A 15711-nucleotide genomic window follows, 5' to 3' on the forward strand; every position below is an offset into this window, starting at 1 on the left:
TAAACCCAGTCCGAGCAGTGAAGGGACTCAGAGAGCTGGAGACAATCACACCAAAGCCTTTCCTCAAAACATCAGTTATGGGCCTAATCTAATTTTACTGCTATTAAACCTCTTCATTTTATGTCAGCGATACTTTTTCTCCCCCTAAGACAAATCCTCTTCTTGCCAAACTATAATTTATCGTGCTGGAGGAAATGTCTTGCTCTTCTCTGACTGTCCAATGGCATTTTTCCAGTTCAAGAACCTTTTTATGGCCTCGTAAGTGTCCATGATGTCTATATGCTGTTGTATTAGTGTTGCTAGCACCCCTTCCCTCTGTATCTCTCCATTTAAACACTCACTCCTGCTATGGTTACCGTACATCTTTCCATTTTATTTTACTGATCTGCCTTTCCTTGTTCTTGCATTCCCTGTGCATTGAAAAGCTAACTAACCAATGTTAGCATAGCAGCATTAGCAAACTGCTAAATCTCCTAACTGCATTTGAAAGGTCTCATGTGTACATACTATAGGTGTTAAATGCTCTTAACAACCCCCAAAACACCTTTTGAAAAGGTTCTTAACTAAACATTTATTTCCAACGACTAACTGTTATTCTCTCATGCTTCCTCCAATCACGCTCTCATGATTTGGGGAATATTGGCGTAAAATTCCGGAGTCTACGAGGCATTATAAAAACGTTTTAATCCTCCATTTTAAAGATGGGTGTTGCTCCGGATGTTACTAAAAACAGGTCCCATATCCCATATCTTTAATTAGAATGGGAGACCCAATCCCATATGCCGCTTATAACCGTCTTCTGTTTTGTATAAGTCATTTCCATGTCCAAACCACTTTGCCACTCTACTCCATCCCCCATAACCCCCCTTCCCTCCCTATTGTGTTTTATGATTGAATGATTCCAAGGTTCTGGCTACTTTCAACTCGGTCCAGGACTAGGACTTGACTGCCAAATCAGTCTGCTGCTTAGTGCTTAGCAAACAGTGAGCTGGGAGACCATTAGTGTATTCAGTGATCTGAAACGTTCTTGAACGTTGCAGACAGAAATTGAATGAACAGAGCTGACACGATTCCCTATTCTATCTGAATGTTCTGTATCGTTACATGCTCTTGAACATTGCAGGGTTGCAATGCATAGAGAGACAGTCAGTATAAGCCTAACACCGATAGGACTTGTTACTATCAGAGAGAAACTGTACAATGTATGATTTAATGCTCAATGCTTAAAAACAGTCGGCTGGGTGTAAGATCACTGTTTCATAGAGACTGTCAGACACGCATAACACCGATAGGACTTAAGTGTTATCATAACATCCAAGATGTCTGCATAGGATTTAATATGACCTAAAAATGCAACTTCCTCAACAGACACCATATGCCTGAGAATGACTTGGAAAGAGAGAGACATTATGGGAATTACTATAGCAAATAGGAACGTTCCTCGACTCAGTTCTACCATGCGGTTTTCCATGGTTTTCTATACATTCAGAGGTCACTCTTTCCAACATCATTCCACTAGAAGACAAGAGAAGAAGGATCACGTATTTCCGCGGAAGCATCCAAGGATATCCCTGTCATGGATTTCACGCATTCAGGATTGACCTGGGATCACGGAGCGCCAGTATTCCGACGTGAGCGAAGGCCAGGCGGACGATACCGTCTCATCCCCCAAGTGAAATGGCATTCCCAGACAATGAGCTGGAAATACAGAACGTCTCTGTGGAATCTCCTTAACAACAGAGCCTACTTCTCTCTCTCTCTGTGTGTAGCCTACTTCTTAGTGTTCAGTGTCTCACAGTCTCTTGTGAGGGGATGACCATAACAACAGCCATAGGGCCAGGCATTTTTTTCTGACCAAGAACAAATCTGGGCCCTAGTCCAGGCCTATAACTGGGCCAACAGAGTTTTTCCTGGCCAGATGTTGTGGTCAGAAAAACTCCTGGTCCTAGCATAGCACAACACACTAAGATGGAGGCTCTCTCCCACCTGGGCTAAATAGTAGGGCCGGGTAGATACCAGCATCGCAAAAAAATGTCCATAGCAAAAATTATAACACAAAGCAGTCCAAACTCCTTGGTCCTTTAAAAACCAGCTGTATGTAAAATATTGTGTACTAGCTTGGAAAAGAAATGCATGTGACTCTGGATGACAACATAATGTTTGTTTTCCAACATTAGGACTGTTTTCCTAAAGAAGTTCAAATCTGCTTTGTGTTTTGTCTCCCTGCCACGACACTAACGAGTATCGCACTACTGGTATCGTCCTGGGCCTACTAAATAGATTTCAAAAGAGGAGAAATCCCCTGCTAGGCCCAGGTGCTAGCCTTGACTTCCTGTCCCTGTGTGCATTACTGGCGTTAGCTCATCTCCTCAAGGACACACAGATAGAGTAATGGACAATAGATACTGTACAGCTCTGATGCAGCTAGAAAGAGATAGGCTTATGATAATTATACAGCTGTGCAGGTGCTTTTATCTAATGGTTTGAGTTAACACAGTCATAGTGTACACCTGTTATTTACGAAGCATGTGACAAATAAAATTAGATTTTTATGAGAAATGTAATTATGCTCCAACCAAAACGAGCCATCAGAACCATAACGTATTGTTTCCTGTTTACAGTCTCACGGTAGATATAGAAAGAGACTGACTTCCTGGTTGTGTTGGTTCTGACTGAGGTCAGAAAGATCAAAGTCATCGCCGCATCCTGTTGTGGGGTTTAGTGAGGCTGGAGAAAAGATTGAACACTGAGGAAAGAGAGGTCAAGAGAGAGAGAGACCATAGATGTATAATAAAACTGACTAAAAAGGTCAAGACATGAGGTTAGGTTCTCTAGGGTCCACTGTTGCACTACAGCTCATCATCATCAGGACACTGTCCTACTAAACAAGGCCAACGGACATCATGGTGGCCTTCATGTTAGACTCCCAGGCCTTGTTCAATACTCCTTCTCTGAGACGCTTTGTGAGTACGGGCCCTGAGCTCCATGGCATGTCGTCTGAGTCCTGATGTGACCGGCTGGATCAGCTTCCTCAAAGAATGGGGTCTAGACGGGGGCCAGACGGCCTTCAGACCGGCCTCTTAGAACTGAAGAGTGAAGGGAGCTCTCCTGGGGACCGCAACTCTGAGGCCCAAATGCTAGAGTTTCATCAGTGTGTATGTGTGTGTGTGTCTAGTCTAATTTATGTCTATTGGGCCGGATGTGTAAGTGTGTGTTTTGAGGGTTCTTTAGGGCAGAAAAGGCCAACTATACTGTAGCAAATGTATAGTATTACACACTATCTATGGGATACTGGAGAAGATATTGCCAAATAATATTGCTGACCTTTCTCTGCTCATATAACACCATGGTATTAAGTCTGTAGTCAATGGTTGTCTCACTGAACAATCTCTTACATTCCAGACTCGCTCACTTCCTGATCAGTATCACATGACGGTGGAATTATGAGGACACTGACAGTTACTGTAATAGTGCCAGATTATGGTCTATGAAAACATAAGAGGCATGATGATATAATGCTAGCATTTTAAAAAAAACGGTGCAGTTTCAGACATATACTACTGCACATACAATGCCAAACCCACTGGCAAAACAAAGATTACGACTTGAATTAAATGTCTATTCAAGTTTGACAACACTTTATCTTGATACACTAACACAAACTATAATGGTGACGTTTAACGCCGTGGTACGACATACCCACATAGCGGTTCTGCCAGTGTCAACAGAAGCGGGCTACAACGTCATGCAGCGAGATTTATAATATTATAGAAACCTTTCAAACCAAGTCTGACAAGGCAAGGCCATCGAAAGACCGATAAAGTTACACAAATCCTCCCCCTATGATATTTCACTTGATCAGTCCAAAGCTTAGCCACCGCTAATGTTAGGGTGTCAAATATACACTTCCCCATGTCTTCTCTGGACACTGTTGGGTTTAAGCTGACACACGCTGTGACAAAGAGAGAGAAAGAAAGATATGGAAGAACTCAAAGTGAATGCAGCTGTTGGTAGTTTAGTAGTACTTGGCTCTATACCTTTCAGTCTGAACCTCTGGGTGCTTGGCAGGTAAGGCCTAGTTCATTCCTTTGAACAAGCAACAGCCACAGGTTAACGAATAGAAAGCCTTCTGTAGCGCAGGCTACTGCCATCCTGATTTACATCACTTGTTGACCACTGGAGCAGTTTCCAATGTTAGAAGTAGCAAGAGAGGACGGATTCCAGACAACACCTGCAGCTATTTCAAACTCCACCATAGCAAACAAATCCTGAGAGGACTATTCACTATTTAGTTGATTCTCTAATGAGTTGATTCAATTAAAATCAGAGAGCAATAATAGACCAAGGCTTATGACTTGATGTTGATCTCAGATGCACTCAAAAATAAGAAATTAAAATCCATACCAAAGCACTAACATAAAACCACACAATCTAAAAACACACACACTGTCCACAAACAATAAGCCTCTGGAAAATCCCCACACTTCTAGTTTGAGCTGAGAGACAGACATAACATAGACCAGACTGGATTTGCAAGTAAATGGCAGAGTAGTCCGACGTCAGCTGTGCTTCAGCAGCAGTGTGTGACCAATAGTGACGTTTCTACACGGCCCCAGATCAGATACCAGAGAGAATCAGATTCAAGCAGAATTCACAACTGCCTGAGAGGACAGGGTGGCTGACATCATCCTGTTACCATGGAACTGATATGGTATTTTTCATCCATTTGATGATATAGTACTGCTAATGGAAAGTTAACAGCACACTGTACCTACAAATCTGAGCAACACAATCTGCATTGTAATAAACTGAGTTTACAAAGAAAGTGGTACACAAGCCCTCAAAGATGGTCATAAAAGTCCATGGACACTCTACCAAATATACATAAACACCTGCCACTTTAAAAAGAGAGCCCAGGCAATAGAACACATGTTTACTTTACCTATTTTTGGCAGGGTAACACACACACACACACACACACACACACACACACACACACACACACACACACACACACACACACACACACACACACACACTCACTCACTCACCTCACTCACTCACTCACGGTGGAATTTCCTCTCCCTGCCCAAACAGCGGCACGCTCCCTCAGAACACATAATCACTCACAAAAAAAAAACGACCTGGACATAAACCTACAGATGTGGGAGAGAGTCTGGTCTGTCCAATATGGAGAGATCACCACAATTCTTTCTGTCAAAGAAAAAGGTCTTACCCTCATGCCCTGACTGATATTGTTTTAAGCTTCACTGACTCAAAACTACTTCCTGAAGCAGGACCACACATCCAGAAGTGTAATTCTAAGGGAGTGAATGCACATAGGCTGATCTGACCAAGAGAGCGAGAAGCAAAACGCTCATCAAGTTTTGGACTGTGTCCATATAACCCTAAAGAAATTATAACGGACAATACTGACATGTTTAACTATGTTCAGTCACACATTCGGATTCGCAGATTTGACGGCGTAAACACACTTTCAGTTCAAAGTGTGTGGGTTTTGGTTTTACAGTCCTTGTGGGGATGAAAAGAAGAAACCCACACACTGCTCTTTAATAAGCTTTACGTATCGGCCTCCAGAGCACTCACAGGGATAGTAAAACAAGGAAAATTCAGACAAATGGGTACATTTTGTCAAGCCCACAACGGATAAGGCTTTTTTAGCTTCAGCGGTTAGGTTTAGGCTTACAATTAGGGTTAGAGTTAGGTTTAGGATTAAGGTTAGATTAAGGATTAGGGGTTAGGGCAGGGTTTCCCAAACTCGGTCCTTGGGACCCCAAGAGGTGCATGTTTTGTTTTTTTGCCCTTGCACTGAACAGCTGATTCAAATAAATCAACTAATCATCAAGCTTTGATCATTTTAATCAGCTGTTTAGTTAGGCCAAAAACCCAAAAGTGCACCCCTTGGGGTTCGAGGACTGAGTTTGGGAAACGGGTTAGGGAAAATAGGATTTTCAATGGGAATCAATTGTTTGTTCTCAACAAGGATAGCAAAACAGACGTGTGTCTGTGTGTGTGTGGCATCTGTCAGACCTCTCACAGCTGGAGGGAAGGACACACTCGGACCGGAGGAGGAAGAGGAAAGGAGGAAGAGGACAACAAAGGAAATCAATGCTAGCTTCACAGGACAGCTAGGAAAGCAAAGGAGAGAGACAGAGGACACACTGAGGAGTTGTGAATGAATGGGGGTCTGATGCAGTGGCCAGATGTGAGGCTTTACTATGAGTCCCTTTAATGCTTTCAGCTGGAAGGTTTCCTGTGGTGGAGTAGCACTGTCAATACTGGGGTACTCTACTGACGTAACTAGGATAATTTACCTTTATTTAACAAGGCAAGTCAGTTAAGAACATATTCTTATTTACAATGACGGCCTAGGAACAGTGGGTTAACTGCCTTGTTCAGGGGCAGAACAACAGATTTTTACCTTGTCAGCTCGGGGATTCGATCTAGCAACCTTTCGGTTACTAGTCCAACGCTCTAACCACTAGGCTACCTGCCGCTGCATATAACCAATAACAGACTCGGATTAAGAGACTGAGGGGAACACATGCCCAATGCGCGTGCGAACACACAAACTCGAGCGAGAGACACCAGTGCTGTTAAGTGAAGAAGGCTAGTGACTCAATTGTAAATTCGATCTAGAAATAGTATTTTTGACATCAGTCATCTTCAGTCACCACTGGCTGTCGATAGGAACGTCTGTGACAAATAAAATAGTAATCAAAACAAGACAAACCTTCAAAGTCAGAGATAATTCCGTCTAAGTGAGCAGTAACATTGGAGTCAGACATCTTGCTGGTTTGATATCCAAGTAAACAGAATTCCCAAATCCCTTCCCAATCAAGGTAACGTTCCAGAGTCCCTCTATTGATTCTAAACAAATCCCAAATTAGGAGCCAGTGTAAAAAGCCAGAGTGCTGAGTAGTAGATCTGATCCAAGACCACAGCTTTCTTAAAGGAGCAACTTCTTTTTTTTCCTCTGCTTCCTCCTATGCCTGGCACTACATCGCAGCACTCAGTCTTCAGAGAGTGAAAAGCAAGCCCTCCTCTCCTCCCCTCAGAGAGAAACTCCCTCCCTTATTTTTGTGCATCTCCCTGCCTGCCTGCCGTCTCCCTCTCAATGAGTGTGTGTGTGTGTGTGTGTGTGCGTGCATGACTGTGTCAAGTCTGATTCCATAACATTCTACAACATGTAAAAACATATGAGCCAACAGGGGAATTGTCACACAGCCACTTAAAATCAACTTCCTGGCCTCATGTAATCAACCAGAAAGGTCCCTTTCCCTCAGCCAACCAGTCAAAAAATCAGGCCCTCAAAAATGGCCTTCATAAAACTCAAGCCACTCAGTCCCACTCCACTCGAGCTAACATGAACTGACCACCTCAGAAAGTACCTCAGTAGTTATAGATAATTAGTGCTAGTGAGGCAGAATTCCATGTTTAAAGAACACTCACTTCTCTGGTACTTTCCTGACACAAAGTCTGACTGCATCTGTAATGGCACCCTTTTCCCTATATAGAGCTCTGGTCAAAAAGGTAGTGTACACTATATAGAGCTCTGGTCAAAAAGGTAGTGTACACTATATAGAGCTCTGGTCAAAAAGGTAGTGTACACTATATAGAGCTCTGGTCAAAAAGGTAGTGTACACTATATAGAGCTCTGGTCAAAAAGGTGAGTGCACTACATGAGCCCTGGTCAAAAAGGTAGTGCACTATATAGTATAGTCCAGGCTGCATCACATCCGGCCGTGATTGGGAGTCCCATAGGGAAACGCACAAATGTCCCAGCGCCGTCCAGGTTTGGCCGGGGTAGGATGTCATTGTAAGTAAGAATTTGTTCTTAACTGACTTGCCTAGTTATATAAAGGTTAAATTAAAAAATATATTATATATTTTTAGGGAATAGGGTTCCATTTCAGACTCATCCTTAGACTCACTACCTCTCCAATTAAAGAACACTCCCTTCTCTGGAAGTAGGCCTACCTGGTGGCTGGCGTCGCCTCACCCTAACACCTTCAGGTCAGGAGCGGTCCTGCTGTGTTTTATTGTGTGTTCTGGTTCCTCTGTATGGCGAGTGTCTAGGGACCAGGGCCAGAGGCTGCCAGGTAGAGAGTGTGTGTGTGTGTGTGTCCAAGGACTATGGAGTGTGTGTGTTTATGATATATACCAGTTATAGGACTGGAATACCTCTGCTAGACTGCTTTTACCACTTGTGCTGTGTTGGAAAGGTTACAGTCTTCTATGGATTGTGTAGGGTGCCTCTCAGTGCTGAAAGCAACCATGGGTTGAGTTAGCCTCATAAGTACTCACATACCCACATTCTGTGTGTCATACATCCAGTAAAACCTGACAGCTGTGTATAGGCGTGTGGTGTGTGCCTGCGTGCATGTGTGTTACATCCTCACTAACCCATGCCTGTGCATTCATGTACGCATCTTCGGTCAAATGTAGCAGTGTGTGGCCCCCTGGTACTCAGACCCAGTGGCAGTACTGTAAACCATATACCACACAGCCCCAGTCCTCAATTAAACCTAAAACATACAGTGCGAAATACACACCTCCCCAGCCAGCATATATTTATCTAAACACGCACGCAAACACACACGCACACACAGATGATGGCTCCCTCCCAGGCATAGAGAGACTGATTCTCAAAACAACATCTGGAGCGTGTGTGTGTGTGTGTGTTTCAGTACCCCTGAAATAGCCCAGTAAACAGTGTTTGAAGGCTCAGGGCTAAACTGTAGAAAAATCCCCACCAAAAGAGTACAGCCTGGTCCTGGATCATGGCAGAGGGCGGAGACAGGAGAGCTGTGGTGTAGATGCATGTTGTTTGTGTAAAAGGGTGCCGGTTTGGGTCAGTACAATGTACTTATAGGATACGCTGGTCTAGGACTCTTCACATATTCACACTGATTACTTCACGTCATCTCTCTCCAGTATGATGTGGGTTAGCTTTGCCACTTACTGCGTAGGCCTCCTAATACTTCCCTGGTTGTACCTGCAGACTTGGTTGTCAGGCCAATTTCAGACGAATAGGAACACACAACCACAGACGTTTATCACGAGGAAGTGAGAAAACCAGTTGCCCCACATCAATTCCATTTATGAGTGTGTGTGTGAGAGATTAGACAGTTCCTCTAAAATGACACCTTTTAAAACGGCATTGTCCTGACCTTTCAGTCCAGACAGCGTGGCAACAGTGCACTGATGACTGCTGACGGAATTAACAGAGCTAAATAAACTTGGCTTCGATAAAATCTTGAGTAGAGAAACTACTCAATTAAACGGGATAATAACGCACGCACAGACAGACAGACAGACAGACAGACAGACAGACAGACAGACAGACAGACAGACAGACAGACAGACAGACAGACAGACAGACAGACAGACAGACAGACAGACAGACAGACAGACAGACAGACAGACAGAGAAAGAGAAAGAGAAAGAACGAGAACATGAGAGAGCTGTCCAACTAGAACTTGTAAACACGCCAGGCCTCCTAGCCTGACTGGATAATTTCACACTTTGCCCATCAGGCATAAAAAAAAAAAACACACTCTGTGCGATGAAGTGTGCCTTTTCACACGTCATGTTATGCTGCGTTTAGACGAGGGACGCAGAAAAAAACGTCATACCAGTCGTCATCAAATCAAATTTTATTTGTCACAGGCGCCGAATACAACTGGTGTAGACTTTACTGTGAAACGCTTGCTTACAAGCCCTTCCCAACTATGCAGAGTTAACAAAAAGATACAAAAAATAGTAACACAAGAGGAATAAAATACACAAGAATGTAGCTATATACCGGGAGTACCAGTACAATGTGCAGTAGTACTAGGTATTTGAGGTAGATATGTACATGAAGGCAGGGTAAAGTGACCAGGCATCAGGATAGATAATAATAAGGTATTTGAGGTAGATATGTACATGAAGGCAGGGTACAGTGACTAGGCATCAGGATAGATAATAATAAGGTATTTGAGGTAGATATGTACATGAAGGCAGGGTAAAGTGACTAGACATCAGGATAGATAACAATAAGGTATTTGAGGTAGATATGTACATGAAGGCAGGGTAAAGTGACTAGGGCATCAGGATAGATAATAATAAGGTATTTGAGGTAGATATGTACATGAAGGCAGGGTAAAGTCACTAGGCATCAGGATAGATAATAATAAGGTATTTGAGGTAGATATGTACATGAAGGCAGGGTAAAGTGACTAGGGCATCAGGATAGATAATAATAAGGTATTTGAGGTAGATATGTACATGAAGGCAGGGTAAAGTGACTAGGGCATCAGGATAGATAATAATAAGGTATTTGAGGTAGATATGTACATGAAGGCAGGGTAAAGTGACCAGGCATCAGGATAGATAATAATAAGGTATTTGAGGTAGATATGTACATGAAGGCAGGGTAAAGTGACCAGGCATCAGGATAGATAATAAGGTATTTGAGGTAGATATGTACATGAAGGCAGGGTAACGTGACTAGGCATCAGGATAGATAATAATAAGGTATTTGAAGTAGATATGTACATGAAGGCAGGGTAAAGTGACTAGGCATCAGGATAGATAATAAGGTATTTGAGGTAGATATGTACATGAAGGCAGGGTAACGTGACTAGGCATCAGGATAGATAAAAATAAGACAAAAATAAAGAACAGAACATAGCGAGACATGGCAGACGGCAAAAGTTTAAATATTTGAACTCTGGCGGCAAGTCCCATCTACCGTGGCGGCTGACGGCATTCACCGCCAACCTCAACGGCGTTTACTGTCGTGCACTCATTGAAAACAACGACATCTGGTTTGCCATCTACCTCGTACCATCTAAAAATACCATTATTGTAGCATTCCCTACAGGTTACATTAGCATTTTCCACGCCTTCAATGAATGTTCCACTGGTGCAAGGCCCAGTCAGACCTGTAGATCATACAAGGGTCACACGGGAGCTGGCCCTTGCCATGAGACACCTTCAGGACTACCAGTATCCATTGACGAATATAACATGACTAAGCTAACCCCAGATTTGACCCCTGTTCCGTCATTTCCACATAATAGCCTAGTACCAGCCAAACTCCCAACACCAAAAGGTGGGGCTTCCATAGAGCCTGCCCGCCCAGTTCCCTACTTTCCTGTTCTCAATGTCCACGGCCATGTTCTTTGGGCCCGGTCTTATCCTCGTGAAGAAATAATAATATTAGCAGACAATAAAAGGTAGGGTGCAGAGAGGTGGGAAGGTAGAAGTGTCGACAGCTGACTCATGGAGGAAATCCTGTACACCGCTTTTATGGAACACAAAGAGCCTTGCAACTTCCTCTACAGGGGTTAGTCATTGGGTAGTGTGCATGTGGAGTCTTGCATGGGTTTGTTGTGCTGTGTCTTAAGGGTACTGCATTGGCTATTGTTAGCATTCACTGCACTGTTTACATTGGGCAAAACCCAAACTAATGCAAAGGAATATTCACACACACAGCAGCCGAAGGATGAGTAAGCTGACATGTGACACACTGAATAGGCCTTGTGTTGATCCAGAGTATGTAAGAACCAGTGTTCAGAGCAAAGCCACATCTCCACCTCCCTCCCTCCGCATTGACCTCAACTGGTCTATCAACTCACACCTCGGCCACCAATAGCCTGCCATGGCTGCGATGAGTGTCACTCAACAGGATATCCTGTACTGATCATCTCTATTTAAAATGTCACAATACAGACATGGAATTTCTGATTTCCTCTCATTTCCACTATTAAAACATGGGTTTTCATTTTACCACTGAAGCAGCAGCCAGCCACATTGGAGGGAGCCAACTATCTGCCATTATAGCACAATGTGCTGCCAATACTTAGAGGAGATCAATAAGACGTCACATTGAAAATATTATCTTAAATCCAGCACAGCCGAGGGTAGAGAGGCTACACCACGCCCGTAACTGAAGTCTGAAACACTACAGAGACAAAACGGAGAGTGGAGACAGAGGCTCATAACACGGATCCAAAATGTCCCGCTAAGACTTAATACTGTAGTTCATATCGCTCTCAAAACAAGTTGTGTGTTTTTTTTGGGGGGGGGGGGGGGGGGGGGGGAAGAGTTGATTGTCATAGCAACATATCTAAAAACAACCCTATTAAAATACAATTAACAGGAAGTTGCTCAACCCAGGGCTTCCTGGGTGAAAGGCGACTGCTGCCACCAAACGCTCGAGCTGTGGAAAAACCTCACTTCTCCTCTCCCCCACCAATGTCCGACTTTGCTATATTCTTCCAAATCACACAAGAAAGAAATCCCTGTCTGCAAAATATGAATCATCCACATGGAACTTTTCACACAACTCAGTGAAATGGTGGTGCACTCCACTGACTGCCTGCAGAGACAGACGGCTAAGGAAAAACTCACATAGCAACACTGCCTCCCTGTGGTCTAATCTAGAACTATACAGAGTCTGCACAGCAGATCAGATGCACGGAGCTGATGCGGAGCCATCTCATTAGCAGATGAATGAAGGCTAATTTTCAGAGTGACGCTCACTTTGATGTCCGACGCTAATCTCCACAAGCCTGTTGGATTAGCTTTATCGTTTTAATCCAGACTGAGCCCATATGGGCCAGTTTAGAAGCCCCTCCAAATGAAAAACGTACCAAAAAAACTGAAAATCCAATGAAAGACCTGATAAGGCAGATCTATGGATCAGAGATAGCTTCAGTCATAGCACTGTGTGTAAACAGAGAGAGTGACATTAACAGGGGACGTGGAGGAATATCAACCCTGAAGCTGAGAGCAACAGCGTGGAGGACACAGCATGACAAGACACCCATTCTGACAGGACACAGTGTGTGGGACGTGCTAGGCTTTCCTCAAAAGACGCAGGCGGAGGCCACAACCGCAAAAAAAAGGCATATTAGCGACGACATGAGCCCATGCCTCATCCCATAACTAAAAATAGACTTTCCCATCATTCATAGTTAATCCAGATGACTGAAATCAAGCATCCACTCCCCCGTATGCATGGCTATGACATTATTCAGAGTTAATCATGTCTACAGTCTAGCTCCCACATCAGGGTCAACTGTAGTGAATCATTATTCCATCATATCCAATGCAATCCTACTGCAATGCCTCAGTCACAAATTGCATAGTTGGTTTGTGGCTTTTCCACATCTCTTTCCATAGGAGTGTCCAGGATACCTTGTAGTCATGTGGCTTTAGACACTTCTTCACATGATGCCCACTCCCCTCTCATGCACACACTCATGCAGACAAGCACATTCAGTAAAGACAGCCGTACAGTATCTCACAGCTGAGTGTCAGAGAGAGACAAAGACAACCACCAGCTAGCTGTAAACTATTACAAGTCAACCCTTAAAAATGGAGAGAATTCAACAATAAAAAAATCCAAAGTGAAAAGACTGAAATCATCATTAGAGCCGATGATCATATTCTTGACGAATTTACTAGCAAGATGAATTAGTTAGTCCTGAACTCTTTCAAACAGTAGTGAGGCAAGCGGACTCGACAGACAGAGTGCCCCAGCGTCTACTGTATTGCCTGGCTAAGCAAACAGAACCCCGAATGACTCGTGGCTTCCTCTACACAGGCGAGGCAGCAAAGTTACCAAGTGAGTTAGAAAAGAGTAAATTAAGCAGCTTTCCTTCAACTATGCAGAAGAAGAAAAAAAAGTTTGAGAGCCCAGAACTTACCGGCTATTCTGTCTCGCTCCATTACTTGCTCGCAGCCTCAGATAGCCACATGTAATGTCTGTCTTTTTTTCTCTCCCTCCCTTTTTTTGCTGGAGACTTCCCCTTTTTCTGTCTGACTTAGTCACCTCTCCCCCCCTCCCTCCCTCCCTCTGTAGTGCTAATGTCTTCAATCTGCCGTGATAATGCGCTGTTAGAACTGATCATATGGAAGTTCTCGCTCTTTTTATTTGTTTTTATTTTTCTCTAGGGTCCAGGAACTCAAGCATCCCGCTACCTCCATTCAACAGCCCCCAATCAGACTCTCTCACACACACACACTTACTCTGATACTGTATGTGTAGGGACCTTCGACACCATTCGAAGACGCCAAGGGGACAAGGTAAATGTGGGGTAAGCGGACGAAGAACACTCTCAAAACATTACACTCAACTGAGTGAGTTATAGAGGAACTTTAACATTTCCTGACCAGAGACTGTGTATTCTATCCTCCCAGAGTATCTCCAGTTCTATTGACTGGGGTTTAATCAGGAAAAACAAACACCGGAGCCACTTAACAGACCTGGAGCATTCCATAGTGCCCACCCCTAACCCCACTCCCTTTCCAACCACTCCCCTGACGCCAGGAGAGCAGGACGTACTCTGACCTCTGACCCTCCACCTTGCTCTCCGGAGAGGCCAAGGGTCACTTAGCGAGCCGCCGTCTGGGCGAGAAAACGGCCAAACAAACACACCCGTGTGTGTGTGTGTGTGTGTGTGTGTGTGTGAGTGAAAGGGAGAGGGCGGCCCAAGTTACAAGCACTTCACTTCCCTGCCCTTTCCATTTGTTCTCAAAGGGACATCCGATCCCTCCCTAGATACTGCAGAGTTAGTGACTTTAGCTAGCCAGAGTTAGCGACTTAGCTATCTAGATTGCTTTAGAGTAAACATGACTGAGACAAACCCTTTGGCTCTTTCAGGTGAATGTGACCTGTCCTGGGCAGTTTTAGTTTAGTCTACAGGAACCGCGGCTGGGTGAGGACAGTGATATGCTACAGTTGCGATAGGGCAAGTTGTTTCTCTTGGCTCGACCCCATGACAAACGCCCGGCTTTATCAGAGGTGAGGTGTTGATACAAGAGACAGGGCTGGGGATGGTGTACGTGTCGACAGGGATTTCTTGTACGTTGTCAAAAACTTCAACTGGAGCCAAACTTTACAGTCTCTCTACCAAAGAGTGTGATCAGAAGTGAGTTCACAAACATTCATAATAACCTTCTCTGGGTTTTCCCTCTTTGTCAGATCCTCTTTTTAAAATGCTGCATCAACTGTATGAGGGACCCAGGGAAGTTGGAACCAGTCATGAAAGGCTGCCCCATGGCCAATAGATCACGGAGTTGTGGCACACACACACACACACACACAAACACCCCACTCTACACACACACTGGATCCTAGTGGGAATGAGACCGGCATGGATGAGCAGTGGGGTTATCTGTATCTACATAAAGAGTTTCTGTTAAAAGGGCTATCTAGGGTCCCTTCTAACCCAAACCAGCTCTGTGGAGTTGTATGTCTCTCCCCCTCTGCTGCACCTCCTTCCTCTGGCTCTCCTCACTCCCCCACTGCTCATGTCATATGGCCATATGTCTGTGTGGGGGAGTAGAGGGACTGGATGGAGGGATAGGGGTATGTGTGGATTTTGTAGGTGTGTGTGTCCATGCGCGTGTGTACACACACACACACATACACACACGCATGTACTGTGTGGTTACTAAAGGTCACACAAAGAAACAGATCAGATCTACACTCTGGATAAATTCTCACTTTTTTGATGCTGAATTAAAGAGGAACTCAGTCATAAGCAAGAAGCCAACTTCCATCCACATGGTGTTTGTCAAAGTTACCCAAGTCTGTCAAAAATAGAGGCCCGGTTTTAAGGCCCCTGGCTGATTCCACCAAATCCTGCACGTGTGTGTTTTAGCATGCGTGTGTGTGTGTCGGGGGGGGGG

General features: G+C 44.2%; 1 protein-coding gene across 3 annotated transcripts in view; it reads right to left on the bottom strand.

The window, feature by feature from the left end:
- LOC106587157 (septin-9) overlaps positions 1–15711 on the bottom strand; it is a 76246-nt gene that overhangs the window by 45286 nt on the left and 15249 nt on the right. Inside the window, exon 1 of one of the 3 annotated variants that reach the window (XM_014175258.3) lies at positions 13725–13839. The exons of 1 other annotated variant lie outside the window; for it this stretch is intronic. In XM_014175258.3, coding sequence (XP_014030733.3) covers positions 13725–13746 — 22 coding nt within the window. In that variant the 5' untranslated portion in view covers positions 13747–13839. Of the gene's footprint in view, positions 1–6754; positions 7026–13724; positions 13840–15711 lie in introns of those variants that run through there. One more of the 3 variants, XM_014175240.3, reaches the window with a different exon arrangement.

This window comes from Salmo salar, chromosome 02 (genome assembly GCF_965601325.2).
Source record: "Salmo salar chromosome 02, fSalSal1, whole genome shotgun sequence".
NCBI lineage: Eukaryota > Metazoa > Chordata > Actinopteri > Salmoniformes > Salmonidae > Salmo > Salmo salar.